The following is a 15,104-nucleotide window of genomic DNA, read 5'->3' as shown; positions in this document are numbered from 1 at the left end:
ATATTTTAACCAAACTGCTCAGTTACTGCATAGTACCTGGGAAGGACAGGTCAAGCTCCTACACTAGCATTAAAGAATGTAGGATCTAAACCCACTACTAATATTAGGGTCTGCCATACTGCTTGAGGACTTTTCTTTCCTTTTATCCACTACTCTTCTGCTCCTCCTTTTTTAAATTAAAGGAAGAAAGTGAGTCAATGAAAAATTTCCATGTGACCTCAGCAGTGCAAAGCTGCGAGCAAATTTATACATTCAAAAGTTTTAACACCTGAAGTGACTGTGTTTTTCTTCTCATTCCTTTAATAAGGCAAATGCCAACTGGATACATTATAAGCTGTCTGAACCTCATCCTGCAAGTTCATTTTATTTTTGCAGTTAATTTTCTTCTGTCTAGTAATACACAGTAATACAGATATATTATTGTTTTTTTAATTTTGTGTCTCTTCCCTCTGAATGCAGAGCAGAAGTGCATCACCATTTGTTTACAACCCAGCTGTGCTCCTATAAAACCACTCCTCAGAGAGGCTTTGGCCAGAAGACAGTCATAGTCTTACAGCAGTGGGATACTAAATCAAAAACCTATGCCCTAGTTCAGCAAAGCACTTTCTTAAACAATATGAAGCCAATAAGGCTATAACTCTGAATACTTTACTGCAAAGGGCTGTAATTACTCATTTGTTTCCCATCAAATTCAATCTGCTTTGGATCTAGTCCTAGACATTTGCTGGAAGGTGTCATTAAATAAAATGAGAGGAAAGTCAAGCCAATAATCTCTCAATTTCTAAGAAATCACTGCTTGTAGCATCTGTCCAATCAGATGCTTAAGCAGCAGCCACAGGGGGACCACACATCACACCTAGGTCTCTGGCCCACTAGCTTTAAGCGTATTTACCCTATTTTGGTTCTCTCTTTGAATTATTACTTTAATAATGTACACAAGGTAATTACCTCAAGTTTACAGGTATTGGCATCTGTAACTTACACAGAGTGAGACTGGAAGTTTTGAACTCTTACATAATAAACACAGAAATTTTAAGTGATTAACTAAGCATATTAATGGAAAAAATGAAGTGAGCTCTAGTAAACAGAATTAAAAAAAGCTTCCTAGAACAGCTGCTTATTAGTGCTCACTTCCTTTGCACACAGCTTTTGGGAAATAATTCACAAAATGCTTTTCATTTTATAAAACAATGCATATTTGATGGCATGTATGGGATATAGCAGTTGATCTATCACATATGTTTCTAACAGGCTGTGGTTGAGATCATTGTTGGTACAGATAAAAGATGCTATGATAAGACAACTGAGCAAACAGGTATGCTGGCTGAATGGTTAGGCAATTAATTTGGAGAGACTCATGTTCACTTACTTGGTCTGCCACAGATGTCCCACATTACCTTGGGTTAGCTAAATTCAGTTCCCCACTGATGTGAGAATAACTCTATTTCTCAGTCTCAGAAATGTGCTCCAAAACTAAATGTGAAATATAATACGCCAACAAGATGCCCAAGGCTGCCCGATCGTTTCTCGAATGCATATCAGTGATTCAGAAACTGCCCTCCATAACTATTTGACAGGAAACACAGCAGAGCTCAAAATTGTTAGATTTAATGCAGCGAGCATGTTAGGACTCCAATAGCTTGAACTTCAATGCCTGAATGAATCTCATGAAAGAAAAGCAGAAGCTGAATGATACATGCCTTGAAAAACATATTATGTGCTGAATGCCTCCAAGAATTTGGAATAAGAAATAATAAACCACAAGTATTTCTCCCAGTGACGTTGTTTTCTTTTCTTTTTTCCCAAGTCTTGATGTTCAAATTCAATAGTTGCTATATTTTGCCAGAATCTGGCAACCACAGCCAGGGATGATGTGTCTAACCACAATCTCACTGGACTGAAAAAGTAATCTGTGTCTCCACTTCAGGCTCAAGTTGGAGAAAATTCTAAACCCAAGTGTTGCATTCTAGATAATGAAGATATTTATTGCTCTACAAATTAAGAAACAAGTACCTTTACAACTTCTAGTATCTTTTTTTCTTCACCTCATATTTGTCAGGTGAATTACCAAACATGTATATAGATGTTCTCTCTGAAGAATGAGCTTTGAGATCTACTGTCTCATGTACTTGTATCTCAAGGCATGTCCTCTGTTTCCACCTAGATATTTTATTGGGGAAAAAAAATGTAAGGACTTTGGCCATTGCCCCAGGATTTCTGAAAGTCCAGAAGCTGGCTCAGAGCTACAGTCTTACATGCAAAGTTAATCTGCAAGCGGGCAGTATATCCAATGCCTCCAAAAGATAATCACCCTCTGTATATGTACAGAACTATATGTAAAGCAGATGCTGGATATCCAGAAGTCCCAGATATATGGCCTATCTCATCCAGAATGGAGATGAGGAATATCTGCAATGCATAAAGTAATATGCACCCAGACAGTCCCACCACCATGCACACCACAGATCTGGAAAATCTCACATACTAGAGGCTCCTCAGCCCAAGTGCCTCACCTCTCCTAACAGCATTTTTCTGCCTGGATAGGAAAAAGTAACATTGCCTCAAAGTTAAGGTTGAAGCTTCTTTTTAACATAAAGCATTTCCCATAGTATGAAATTACTACAAACCAGAAATTACTACAAGCCTGAAAGGGAAGAGGCTCACAGAACTTCAAGCAAATTTGGTCTGGGCCCCAAATCAGGGTTCATTGCAATCAGCTCAGAGTTTGAGAAAAATTTTGCAACACTAGGAAAATTAAAACCAGTGGTGAACTGACCAAGTGACTGTTTTATCAACAAGACTGAAGTTTATGCCTCCTACAAGCAGACTTGATACAGTACTACAGTTCACATGACACAGCACTACAGTTCAGAGATTATATTATGATGATACCAAGCAAAGACATTGAGAAAGACTTGAGAATGGTTTCAGCTGTCCATTGCTTCCTAGAAGATCTGTAATCACGTTCTCTGCTCTTCTTCCCTACTCCAACACTGTGGAACATTTAAGGTCCTGTGAGTTGCTTTATTTATTCTCTGACATAAAATAAAAAGTTAAAAGCATCCGCTTCACTGAATTTGCTGTTCCTCAGGAAATACTAATTGAAAACTTCTTGCTCTGTGTTACAAATTGCAGTGCAAATATTATGATTCTGTAAGTCAAATAAGATTAATATCCCTCTTTCCCTGCAGGAAATCTTAATAAATTCTGCAAGGGTTTCCAGCTTTGCAGGAAGTGAAACTGCTGGACTCTCACACACTTTTATATTTGGCTTCAGTGGGAAACTCATTTTGCAACTCCACCAAATACCAGTTACATTCCTACAAGCAAAGCAGTCCAGCTGCCAGTCAATAGGACATTTGACCTTGCAGAGAAACCTGAAAGGCACTTGTACAAAACAACAAGATCTGGTTACAGTTGCACTCTCACTGCCAAAGCCATTAAAGCTTATCTTTAAAATGCAATTAACTTTTAAAAAGTGGCCAACACCAAACCTTTTTTCCAGCAGCAGCCAGAGCCTTGCTGCAGCTTTCCAGCACCTTTGCATCACTTCTTTTCTATTTATATGAGAAATGACCTCATTATCTTATAACTTCAAATACAGTTAACATGTTAAATCCAAAACAATTACTTGCCTTTAGGGAGAGTGCCCAGTTTTAGCAAGCATCAGTCATGCATTCATTCTGGTTTCATAATCCCAGTTACCCTTGACCAGTGGACATTTGGAAGGTCACAATTCAAAGGCACTTTTGTAAGTTTTATTAAGCTACTACAAGAACTCTCCAGGGCAGCTTCAAGCTCTAAGATATCTCACTTAGTGTCCTTGTTTTTCCTCCAGCAGCTCTTGTGAAAAAGCCCAGCTCTTTCTTCTTGCCTGCATGCAAGAGGACAGCTTTTGGCATTGGAAAGGCATCACTGAGTTGGTTGCTCCAAAGGTCATAAGGAAAATGAATGAGCTTGGATAGATAACACTAAAAAGAGTATGAAAAAGTACTTTTGATATTTGGGACACACAACTATGGAAGCAGCTAGAGCCTTCATGTGATTCTCTATCACTAGAAATTGATGATATTGGAAAATTCCATTTTTGCTTTGAGATTTTGTCTTAAACAATTAATAAACACAATTTTTCACATATGCTTCCATTTTAATTACTATCTATTAACAGAGCAAGATGTGAAATTTCACACTATACTAGCTTTAATCTTATCCTTTTGTGGTTAAGTGATCTTACATCTTGAATGATGCCATTGCTTATTCCTAGATTCAAAAAAGGCTTGATGCAAAGTTGATTGAAATCAGCGGAAAGCCTTCCAATGGCTTAAACCTACGCTACCTCTTGGAAACCAAAAAGCAATGCTCAGGGAGACCTCTGTGCTGTTGCAAGGGTGGGTTTTTTCTTCCCCTCAACGTAAGCCAGTAAAAGCTGCTGGCATCAGCATACGGAGTGAAAGGCATGTCACACATGTCTCCTTCTAATAAATACTGCTGCACATCACAACCTGGGCAATTTACCAAACCTAAGAGGAATCTGTTGCATGTGTGCAATGAGAAACAAGTCCCAGTGGTACGTGCACTGAAAATCCTCCAAACTTGAGGGAAAAAAAATTCTTTTATTACCTTTGAGCAACAAAGTTTGTGTTTGAATGTGATTTACTTGACAAGCTTGTAAGACACCAATGTAAGCAAACTCACTAGTGAGTATAAAGTAGCAGACACTGCAGAACGCAAGCCATTCTGCATTACAATCAGCATTAACTTACGCTTCGTAAGTTTACACTTGGTAAGTTTTCTGTAGACGCACCTACTTGGAGCACGTGGTCACATTTATCATTGCTTTCCACCACTTTCACCCATCAAGCCCAGCTATCTACGAGGCACTGGGAGAAGAGAGAAATTTTCAATTCTTCCTCCCAACACCCTCATCACTTCAAATCCTTTGAGATCCTCTTGCACAAACTGCGTCTCTCACTCAGAAACCACCTGAACTGCTAAACTGTTCTAGTGCAAGTGTCTTTCATCCTCCTGCAACTGTTGCACAACTCTTTTCTCTTCCCTACAAGAGAGTCTGCTGGAATTCAGACTTTATGCACATTGCACTAGTGCAAATGGTTTGTTCCCCCAGCAGTTTTTTTTGTTTTTAAAGAGGGTCTGTTTAAAAAAAAAAATTCATATCAATGGGAGATACAATACGTTTTTAAATTATATCTAGTTTTTTCCATGGTATTCAGACTAGGCACTTCAGCAAGTAATTTTCGTTATTTGGCCCATTTTATGGCTAGATTTAGAAACCTTTATACAGTATTAGGGGAGAGAAGGGCCTTGTCCCTCCAATAGTTGTGATCAAGTGATCTGATTTACAGACACAGTTGTTTTATCCCAACAATTAGCTACAGACACAAATGGCAACATGAAGACATCTAATTCCCTGTGAGGTAGGAAATGCCTAACAAGGAGAGGTTTTGGGTGGGTTTTTTGTTGTTTTTTGTTTATTGGACCAACTGGTTGGGGATTAAAAAAAAAAAAAAAAAAAAGAGTTGCTAGAAGAAGGGCTATGAACATGAAAATCCCTGGGTTTACTTCCCCCCCCCCCATCTACATCAGCTGGCCTAATAAAACATATTACCTCTCCCTCCAAGCCCTGCCCTGCTTATATGCTTAGACCATCCTGACAACAGAAACTCTTAATAATCTGGACACCTCCAAAAATGACAGGATTTGGCACATTCTCTCATTTGCAGATAATCACAGCTAAAATTACCTGCAGGTTTCACACCAAATTCTTCAAATAAAGATTAAACAGAGATTTAATAGTTTCCATAATGAATTTAACTGCTACGTGAAGTGACAAATCCATTAGCCAAGCCAAAGATTTAAAGCTCAAGATGTCTTGTCCAGGAGAACATAGTACTGCTGTATTTGAAACAACTAATTCCTTCCTATGTTGAGAAACACAGTAAATCCTTAACTACATGTTTTACGAGGCTGAACAGAGCTAATCCATATGGACATACTACAAAACAGACAACTTTATAAGCTAGACACACAGAAAAAAATTGCTCTGAGATGTGGAGCTAATCTTTTTCTATATACAATACAGATATTTACTGAAAATCTGTTTCAGTTCCATGGTTCCACATGTTGAAAAAGGATACATATGCAACAGAGAGCTGCAAAGTGAAGCAAAGCAGAAAATGTTGATACACAGAAAACTTTTGTGTTGGTGTTATTTTCTTTGTCAGAACCACAGTCTGCTCAGTTATGTCTGAGTTTGGTGTTTGGCAGCTGCAGAACTATAAAAAGCTTTGCCATTTAAAACATTTTTAAAAGAAAGATATTGTATTAGGCTGACAATACATAAGTCATTTATCAAAATGTCATGTTGTTTGGGGATACAGATAGCAAGTGTCACCCCTGGGCCTCAAAGAGGAGGTTAAAAATTAAAAACATGCTCATCATCTCTACTAGAGCACATTATAAGCTGAAAGTAGTCAAGTTTGCTGTTGTGCTAAGCCTTCTATTGAAACAGAGGGAATTACAGCACAGTGTTTATTCTCCCCCAAGCATCAAGGCCTGTCTGACCTGCTAGCAACAGCTCTAAAGCTAAGTCTGTCCCAAAAGAATTTATTTGGGCGAAAGCTACAATAGGGTCTTCAAGGTTTGGTAGCAGGTCTGATTAAGTCCGTGAGAAAAAGACAGAAAAGTAAGTAATAGTCAGAGGAAAAGCAAGAGACAAAGTAAAAACTTTGGTTTTTTTCAGCCTGACTTGTCTCCTAGGTTTTGCCAATGTAAGAATATTTCTGGATCCATAACCCCAAGGATAATTAAAATAACCATTTGCCTCTTCACTCCCTTGGTAAAAAAAAAAACAAAACAAAACCAAACCACACAAAACCCCCAAAACCAAACCAAAAACCAAACAAGCAACAAAACAGGACAATCTATACTCCTGCATGGCATTTAATCAGAGACAGGTACAAGGCAAGGCTTCTCCCATGCAGGGCAGCATCCAGCTTTCAGCTACAGCAGGCAGGTGCATTGGCAGCTCCAGCATCAAACTCCAGGCCCTAACTCTGCAAGGGGCTTGGTGTTAGAAATGCCTGAGTGCTGTCTGCACAGGTGCACGTGCTGGCAGTGGTACTCTTTGAAATGAAGAATGAATAAAACACTGAAACCACAGGAGAGCTGCCAAAAGCAGATGTTTACACAGTACCTCCCATCACCCAGGCAAGTTGTGGAGGCAGGAAGGTAAATCAGCATCACTTATAGCAAGTCAAAGAAAGAAAACTATCCCAAAGCCCTGGAGGAGCCTAAATACTATAAACAATCATAACTTCCCCCTTCAGCAAGGGGTATCAGTAGAATGCAGTTATTCGTTAAAGACCTACCTTTCCTTTCTCAGGTCTGAATGAATGCCAGCAACAGCAGCTAGAGTGTTCTTCTGGAGGTTGCTGCTATAGAAGCTAAAGAGGAATTCAATTTACATTCTCTTTATTCAAAATCAAGTCAAATGGAGTTTGCTCTAGGTCCAGGTTTTTTTAGCAATTGCCAGATCTGACCCACCAAACCAAAAAATTCAGGGGTCAAACTCTGCCACGCAGCACTACAAAGCTGCCAGATCCATCTCTAGTAGGTACCTTACTGCATGGCAAATCCATCTGAAATCAAAACCAAGCCACAAATAATTGCTCTTCACTTCATCTTGTGAATTAGCACTGCCTTTCAGCAGCTTCAGCTAAATCATCACTAATTCTGATGAGTACTAATGACTCATCTCAACATACAGCAGCACACAGTTTCTAACATCAACGACATTATATGTCATGCTACTTAAGTGGGCAAGGCTTGAAGCCTGCTGAGGTCAGTGGAATGAAGACTGCAGGACCAGCCCCACATATAATATGCTCAGCCTTCCCACCAACATCTACAGTGCTGCCAAAGTAATCAACTGGTTGTTTGCCACACTTTTCACTACATGCAACGAACAGGAATGCTGAACAAGCTGTAACATTCAGCCCTTAGATCCATTCTAACTGCAACAATATCAGTTTTCATACTACTTATCAAACAGTTTGTGTTACTTAAGTGCAATTCTTATTCAGATGTCAGAAAACTTAGTCCACTCTATGAAACAAGAGCTACATTCAGCCTTGGCTCTGCCCCACCAAAACACGCCTGGTGTAAGGATTAAGGTTTCTCTAAAAGAAAGGGGATGATAAAAAAAAAGCAACACAGGCAGCTGCCAAACTGATAAATTTCCACAACTTAAAGGCAATTTTAAAGGTATTTTTATAACATAAACTGCTCAGAAAACAGAAACAAGCATTTTGGTCCAAACACAATTTGGTTTTATTAACATCTTATAGTGACCGCAAACAAACTCAGCACTTACAAAAGCTGCCCAACCAATCTTCCAAGACCTCTCAACACATTTACAAGGGCTAAAGGCAAAACAAGGACCAATGTATTACAGGGTTAGTACAACACAGAGGCAGGGTCCACATCAGCACCCCTCTTGCCTTGGCAGCAAAAGACTTCCTCCGCACTTCCAAGCTTTTCCACAAGAGCTTTACTCTCAACGCATTAGAGGCATCCCGAACGGGAGAGTGACAGTGTTGGCAAGAGATTACGCAGAGGGACAGAAAGGCAGATGGCCTCCTGGTTTGGCTATAATAAGGGAGAGGAACTGGAATCCAAGCTGGGGAAGCAAAGGGACTTTCACAGGCTGCTGCTAATACCAGAAGCAGCAACAGATTTAGCTTGGGCTTAGTTTGCCGACCATGCCATAATGACAAGTTTTTTGGTACCAAAACATTAGGAAATGCCATTGTCAAAAGATACTTTGGACTCAAAAAAAGATATGCTTGACATTAACACCAAACAAACAAAAATGAAACTCCACGTGCCAGGATGAAGGCAAAACAAAGCTAACTGAGCAATCATATTTCCAGAACACCACCACATTTGCAAAAATACTGGGCCAAAGCTCATTTCCTCAGAGTTTGCTTTCACTGAAGTCAATGGCAATACACCTAGGCTTGACTGATGAAATAAAGAACAAGTAAAAACATGAAAACAGCCTCTCTGCTCTGGACACCATTGAAGACTCATCACACGGCACAGTGCTCCAGCTCACTTGTGTTTCAACTCTAGAAGAGTTAGAGCACAATTTGATAAAGAGCTCTCTCTCAGCTATAGTTTGGCTTGGGTCTGAAGGGGCCCACATGCTGCAGGGTTTGCCCATGAAAGCGTCTTGTCCGATATCCCTAGAAACAAGAGAGTCCTATCAGGTCAGTTCATCTGCACAAGCATGCTGTCTCCAGCAGCAGCCATAAACCTTGAGAGTAAATAACACAGGTAAATAGGATACTCTTCCCCTATACACTCCCATCCTTTCACCATTTTCAGTGTGGGGATTTTCTAAGCCAGGTGTGGTTTTAGTGTATTTAGTAAGCCTCAGTGTTTTTGTTTTTTTTTTTAATGAACTTGTTCAGTCTAAAACTTGTCCCCTAAAACTTGCTCAAATAGCTATGGGCTCCTGGAAAATAAGAGGCGAACCTCCAAACCGTGCCCACCTCATTCTCTTACTTTGCAAAACATAAACAGATGGTAAATGCTGGGAGTCACACAGCCACTTAAAGCCCTGGGCGGACCTCAGTAGTTATATGTCTATCCAGACTTAAAGCTAGCCAACCAGAAACTCCAGTTGTAAGAATATAACCTTGTGGATTTAGAGAGGATATTTAGCAATTTGAAAACAGAATCCTGCCTTGATTTGATGTTGCCAACTGCCATTTCAGACACACTGTTCTCATGCCCATTACTAATTTTGTTTCAATGCAATCATTTTACAAATCCAGCTAATTTTAGGCCTGTTTCAGTGCAGTTGCTGAGTACAGCCATGTGCAAGACTATCATTTTTTTCCTCAGCTACAGTGGCAAATTACTGAAACTATGTTCAAAGAACCCTCAGCTCAATTCTGACCCCCACAAAGCTGAAGGACTAACAAACTTTCAGCATTTTAATGATGTGTACAGCAGTACATTTCAAAAACGCTGCAGAAACCTACAGCAATTCTTCAAAGTTTCATTCTTACAGATCCAGACTGGTATTTTTGTTTTGTTGAGGTTTTTTTTGGTAATTCATTATGACACATTCCATGAAAAGCAATGGAGAGCATACATGCACATCAGAAGAGTACAGGGCATTATCCAGATGTACACAGAAGACCCCAAATTCTGACCCCTGCACTGCACCTTGCAGAAAAGTTTAGTGTATTATCTTGACCCTTCAAATACGGCAATATCCTGCCACTCTGAAAACAAACTGTGACCTCCAGTTCTGCATCTGTTTGTGATGGCAGACCTCCAAGGAGGCATGATTTATCTCAAAATTAGGACTTCCAGCAAAATGCATGAAGTGCCATCAACCTTCCAATTGAAAAGTGCAGTCAGATGTCACAAACAAAATTACAGTTGATTTTGGACAAGACAAGATTTTTGAGTCCCTACAGGTGTGTGGTCAAACTTGGAATTGCCCAGCTCAGTCCATGTTTGTAAAAACACAGAGAAGACACGTGAATTTCACTGAGTCCCTGGAAGAACTGGGGAATCATGAACAGCACATCTGAGATGAGCAGAATTGCACAAATCTTCAGAACTGACAGCGTCAGAGAGAGGACACAACATGGCCGTGACCACACCAAACACAAGGCAACTTTGATAAATAAGGTAGTGGGTGAGAGATGCCCCATCTTTTCTCCCAGGATCCGAGTGCTGAATTAGCTTTTCACAAGGCTGAGGCCCCACAGTAGAACAGACTTGTCTCTCAGCAAGTCCAGCACTACTGCTGCCCTGTCAGCAAGTCACTTACTTACACATGGCCAAAGCTTCTAACAAATCCTCCTGGAATTGAGCTTGCACTTGGATCGCCACAGAATGGTCTCACCATGGTTATCTGACATTGTTAAAATATTTAGGCTCTCCAATTTTGCAGCATTCAAAGGCAGGAGAAGAACTACTTCATGAGGTGCTTCATGAAAAAAATGCAACAAGCTCTTCTTCATCCTCCTATTACTTCCGAGACTGTTCTGTCAACTGAGAACAACTGCTATTGCCTTTTAAGACCGCAAGTACCCTTCAGAAGAATGCTGACACTTCCCAAGTCCTGCCCTTGGATCAGACTTGGGCTGTAATACTTCACAACAGAAGGAAGAACAGTATTTTAATAGTACAGAAACATGCAGCGCACTTAAAGTCTCATCAGCATACATGAAGCGTAACTCGTTCCATCTTCAAAGTTCCTCCTACTGTCCAAGGATTTAACCTACAAGATTTCCTTGCACGTGACTTCCCCAATGTCACACAGAAAGCCTGAGACATAATCAAACCCAGTCTCAGAGATGGAAAGCAGTCTTGCCTTAACTGCAAGACAGCTTTTTCCTCTAAATTTTCCCCAAAATGCCTAGTCAAGCAAGCTCTTAAACATGATGCATAGATTGGCCAAATAATTTAAGGACCGGAGATAACTCATTTACAAACCATGCCTAATACAGTGTTGGCACCCTTGATCAATATTTAGGAATTCCATTTCTTCACATCAGGAAAAACAGCCAACTTCACATAGTTAACAATGAGCAAAGGAAAGAAACAACTGCAAATTTCTTACATCCATGACCGGTTTTTCTATTTATTTTTTTCTTCTCAGGCAGATTTGGAAAACAGAGGAGCTTCTCAGAGGACAGCCTGCTTTTACTGATATTTAGGGTATTACAGAGGACCTTGCAGCAGTGACTTCCAAGTCTGCTTCTTCTTCAAAGCACCTTCAACCTAGTAAGCAAGCAAAGACTTGGATCAATAACCTCAGACCATAAAACTGTCTGTGATTCTGCTGGAGGAACATAGTCTTCTTCATTGGATAAACACCACACACTTCATAGCTTTAGACTGAGACTTTAAACTTCAGCCAAAAGCTGTAAAACAGTCAGGGCATTGAATAAAGCAGCAGAACACTTGCTGCCCAAAGCCTCACTTCTGAAAAACTTCTTCAGATGTTCTTGGAGAGATGTAAGGACTATCCCCTGCAAAGCAGCCTTCAGTCAGATGAAAGCTTTAAAGTAAGTGCCACTGCAGAAAAACAGCAATGACCCCATGCCTGCATTTAGCTACCAAAGGGATAAACAGTAATTGCTATGCAATGAGTACAACAGCTGAAAACCTACCGAGATCCCTAATTTTGACCTACTCCACTGCAGCATAGCAGACCAAAGGGCCATCAGTCATACGTTGACAAAATATGTACTGGCTGAAATATCCCATTTCAGTTGAACACAGTTAATTCCTTAGATACTACAACGAACTGTTAAGAGCAACAGAGAAATAGAAGCCTGTTTAGAAAAGTCTGAAAGAGGACCTGAGCGTTTACTAACAACAAGTTGCTAGTTACCTAGGTACATGAACAGGCAGTCCTTATCTCTTACCATAGAAGTTAGCCATTTCTGTCCTCCTGTTCTGTAGATGACTACATCAACGAATGTAAGGTCTGTACTGACAGAGGAACATAACAACATAAACAGCAAACATCCATGCTGGAGACCCGCTGGGAGATTTCTCATGGCCAATTAAACATGGCACATTAGAATATATTTTACCTCTAACAAAAGCAGTTTCTTTCCCTTCTCTCAACATGGACCAAAATTCCATTTAGACTTAAAGAAAAATTCTTTATTTCAGTGGAAGGGGGGAAAACACTTTAGAAAAGCCTCAATTCTGAAAATTATCAAATGGGACATTCAAAGTCTACTTCTGCGGCAGCCAGATCAATTTAAAACACATGACAGATTCAACTGTTTGTGTGTTGTTATTGCATTACACTGAGCAAAGGTCAAAGTATTAATTTTTCAGTTCAAATTGACATATGTAAGACTACTAGAACCATGAGCTATGTCGCTCTTTGTAACTATCATCGAACACCCAAGAGAACAAGCCAGATGCTGAAGAAAACCCCATCAAAACCACTTAATGCTGACAAATTACTGTTGCTTATGAGATAGCTGGAAATTTCTCTTCAGTCTTACAGACACGCACTGTATATAATGATTCAAACCAGACTGCTTACAAAATTGTTGCATATTCAGTAACATCCTGTGTCATCGCGTGCCTTGGTCCTTAGGGGTGCACCTTTATGGATGTTGAAACGGCACCAGGAGATGCAGCCCAGCGTACAGCATAATACACAAAGTAAAAGTTGTCATCCAAAGAGTCTCCAGTCCAGAAGAAGTCACAGGAGGCTCGTGTACTGGATAACTACATACCAAGCAAATGATAAAAAGGCGCAGCCCCATCAACTACCAATACCATGTTTAATACCTGCTTATTTTTAAGGTAATTAACATATTTATAGTTACTGCTGGCAATATTAATGGAAGAAACTGGAACCCAACGTTCTTGAATCTGACACACTTGATCCCCAAAATTTGCATGCAGATTATTTTTCTTCCCCCTTTAAGGTATGGAAAGGGATGGAAAAGTAGTGTGGGGCTAAATTACAGGGTCTCATTTTACACACCTCACAGAGTTGCTGAAAACCTTTCTCCTAAAGCTTTTTTTGCTTGTAATTAATATTGAGGTTTCTGCAGTATTGAGAACGAATACATCTTCATCCCAGCAAAACATGCCGCTTTGGTAGCGGAACACACATTGCTACGGACGCGCGACGAAAGGAAGCTTTACCGCAGGAACAGCCACGCGTGCTTCTTCCAACACGACGGTGGGAGCCATCGGTTCCGCTGCTACACGCTTCGCACGACGTGCGTCAGAACACCCCAGGTATTTTCGTGATCTCAGGCAAACGGCTTCAGGTCCCGGCCAAAGCCGCTCCTGCCCTACGCAGGCTCTTCCACCACCGCCGAGCCGCAGCGGGCCAAGGGAAGCCGGACGACCGTCTCCGAAGGAGGCCACCGATGACCGAACCAGCAGGCGAAGGCCCATCAAACCGGCCCCTCGCTCCCTCCCCAGCCCCGCTCCCCTCAGCGCTTCACCCCCTTTCGGAGCGGGGCTGCACGCTGGGGCAAACCGGGACACCTGCGACCCACGCCAAGCGCCGTCGCCCACCTCCCGGCCGCCCCCGAGCCCCTCTCCCCTCCCTCTCACCCAGGCCGCTGGAAAACAAACCCCTCCCGGCGGCACCCACCTTGTTGAGGTGGGGGTTCCTGGTGATGTCGTAGCCCCGCTTTTTGACGGCCAGGGCCCCGCCGCGGGTGGCCGGGCCGCCTCCCGCCTGGCAGCCGCGGCCCCGGCTGACGCTGAGGAGAAGCGGCCTCCGGCCGGCCCCCGCCATCCGCAGCAGGCGGCACACCGGCACCATCGCCCTGCTCAGCGGCTCCTGCCGGCGCGGAGCGGGGACGGCGGTGGCCGGGGACGAGCGCCCGGCGGGGCGGGAGGGGCGCGGCGAGAAGGCGGGCCGGGCCCGGCGCAGGTGCGACCGGCCCGGCGGTCCTCCGCCGAAACGAAAGGCAACCCGGGAAGCGGATCCCGCCTCCACCCCGCGGCGGGTCGCGCCTCCTCCGTTACCTGTTAAGGCTCAGCCGGCGGCGGAGGGGAGCGGGCCGGAGGCGGGGTGTCCGCCGGGGCCCCTCCTCCGCCCGGTGGAGCCGGCGGCGGCACCTCCGCAGCGCGGCCGGCCCTGAGGGGAGGCGGTTGGCCCGGCCGGGGCTTCGTTTTCCCGCCATCGCGGCGCCTGAGGGAGCCCCTCGCCCCGCCGCCGCGTTGCGGTCCTCTCTCCTTTTCCCTCCGTGTTTTCTCCCTTTAGCCTTTAACGAAGGGCATCGGGAGAGAAAAGCCTGGGCCCCTGCTGTGTGAGGGGGGGCCCTGACGTGGGGCCCCGGCTGTGGTGCAGGGGAGCCCCGGCGGGACGTGGAGGGGGAGCGAAGGTGCGTGGAGGGGTGGTTCGTCCCTGGGGAGGGCTTGGAAAGGGGTGCTCGGTCCTCCTTTCTCTGGAGCCGGAGCAGCTTGGGCGGTTAGCCGTTTCGGTCGGAGTATAAAATCTACAGGCACGCTATACTGTATGTATAACCTATAGACTGCGTATGTAGAATGTATGTTAT

General features: G+C 42.8%; 1 protein-coding gene across 2 annotated transcripts in view; it reads right to left on the bottom strand.

Moving 5' to 3' along the window:
- Window positions 1–14,572, bottom strand: part of ME3 (malic enzyme 3) — a 128,196-nt gene extending 113,624 nt beyond the window's left edge. Inside the window, exon 1 of one of the 2 annotated variants that reach the window (XM_069808438.1) lies at window positions 14,192–14,572. In XM_069808438.1, coding sequence (XP_069664539.1) covers window positions 14,192–14,365 — 174 coding nt within the window. In that variant the 5' untranslated portion in view covers window positions 14,366–14,572. Of the gene's footprint in view, window positions 1–11,668; window positions 11,690–14,191 lie in introns of those variants that run through there. The other variant, XM_069808439.1, reaches the window with a different exon arrangement.
- Between the last annotated feature and the right edge of the window lie 532 nt (window positions 14,573–15,104).

Source organism: Haliaeetus albicilla, chromosome 20 (assembly GCF_947461875.1).
Source record: "Haliaeetus albicilla chromosome 20, bHalAlb1.1, whole genome shotgun sequence".
Classification (NCBI taxonomy): Eukaryota; Metazoa; Chordata; class Aves; order Accipitriformes; family Accipitridae; genus Haliaeetus; species Haliaeetus albicilla.
Note: the sequence above shows the minus strand (reverse complement) of the source record. Positions and strands in the feature narration are given on the sequence as shown.